This window comes from Acanthisitta chloris, unplaced genomic scaffold, assembly GCF_000695815.1.
Source record: "Acanthisitta chloris isolate BGI_N310 unplaced genomic scaffold, ASM69581v1 scaffold23246, whole genome shotgun sequence".
Lineage (NCBI taxonomy): Eukaryota > Metazoa > Chordata > Aves > Passeriformes > Acanthisittidae > Acanthisitta > Acanthisitta chloris.
The window spans coordinates 9,214-10,732 of NW_008676833.1; the positions used below are offsets into that span (position 1 = coordinate 9,214).

At 38.2% G+C, this 1,519-nt stretch overlaps 1 protein-coding gene across 1 annotated transcript in view; it reads left to right on the forward strand.

Moving 5' to 3' along the window:
• Positions 1 to 1,101, forward strand: part of E2F8 (E2F transcription factor 8) — a 9,304-nt gene extending 8,203 nt beyond the window's left edge. Inside the window, 2 exon segments of the mRNA XM_009076290.1 lie at positions 1 to 242; positions 940 to 1,101. The exon segment at positions 1 to 242 is cut by the window's left edge and continues 14 nt beyond it. Of these exon segments, the coding sequence (XP_009074538.1) occupies positions 1 to 242; positions 940 to 1,101 (404 nt within the window).
• Positions 1,102 to 1,519: the final 418 nt, after the last annotated feature.

The following is a 1,519-nucleotide window of genomic DNA, read 5'->3' on the forward strand; positions in this document are numbered from 1 at the left end:
TGCTGTCCCCAAATTCCATAGCTGCTGCACCTGTACTGAGAAACTCCTGTCTCAATGCAAGCAGTCCCAGTTCTGCCCCAAATCCAAGTTCTTCAGCTGTGAACTTTATGCTGCAACACATAGGACTAATACCTGCTGGTGTGCAAGTCCCTGCAAATCCTGTTCTTCAGCATGTGCCAGTCTCTTGCCCCCCAGAAAACACCAGCCAGAGCTCAGGAAACACAAATGTGCCAGAAGGGAAGGTAAGTAACAGTTATTGTACCTTGACTGTGGTGGGTTGAGTGGGAGGTACAGCACAGTAATTCCTTTACAGCAGGTAAAATTTGCAAAAAAACACTTTCTTTATGATCTTTAGAAATCAGCACTGCCCAAAAAGAGCTAGCAGTGAAGGACAGCCTAAGTACCATAGCACTGAGAGGTTAGCAAGGAAGATAAGTATTTCCTTAGTTGTGGAAGTGGAGCCAGCTAGAAGAAAAAGATGTGAAGAGACAATTTTACATGAGAGGAGTTTGCACAGATCTCAAATTATGCTTTTCAGAAATTGGCCATTTGTTACTTTATCTTTCCTTCTTGATTATCTAAGTTAGTCTAGTTCCCTAACTCTCAGGTTCTTGTGTTTAATATTTGTTTTTTTAAAATAGGACAGGATTTTAAAAGAAAACTTTTTACCACAGGAGATTTCTCTGTGTATTTTTTGTAATACTGTGTTGCCTAAGATCTGTTTATGTTAAAAAAGGAGTTAGTGGATTAGAGAAACCATATTTTTATTTATATATCTTTATAGATATATCAAGGGATACAGGTAAACTCTTCTCAGTCAAAAGATTTTAAATTTCAGGGGGAAAAGAAAAGTTTGCTAACATCCTGCAGAAACCTAGAACTAGAATTCTCTTTTTTTCCCTTAAATGAAAGTAACTTTCTCTCCTCTCCTCTCTCTAGCCTTGTGCTCCAAAGGAACCTCAAGAGCCCCAGGCAGTCACAGAGAACTTTTTCCGCACACCAGGAGGGCCAAACACAGGATCTTCACACTCTGCAAACTCAGATGGTACTAAGAGAATCTCTCAAGGAACTCAACGAAAACTTGATGTTTTGGAAGACTAATTTTGGGATATGGAATTGGTGCACAATTTCTGCTCCCACCCTGCACACGTCTTGCATTGTCATGTTCAGTGTTTTGGCCATGGATTGGCAAGACCTCAATGCTGGAATAGCCTTAATTATTAATGCTTTAGAAATAAAACTCACTTTTGAGGAGAAAGTTCATGGCTAATAAACTTTTTAAAAAGTTTTACCTGAAGTATTATAACAAAGTTATGTGTCCAGTAGGTTTTTTGATGTGTGTTGATTTTCTTCTATGCAAAGTAAGCTGAGATTGTCGTTGTACAGAAAGGTACAGTCTGTCAGACAGTGCATATTTTGCACCAAAAAAAAAGTACTAGGAGTGTGTACATATTTTATGTCTTAACAAAAGGCCATAGTTAAAATGTCTTGCTTTTATGTTTAAAAATGCTCTTTTGTA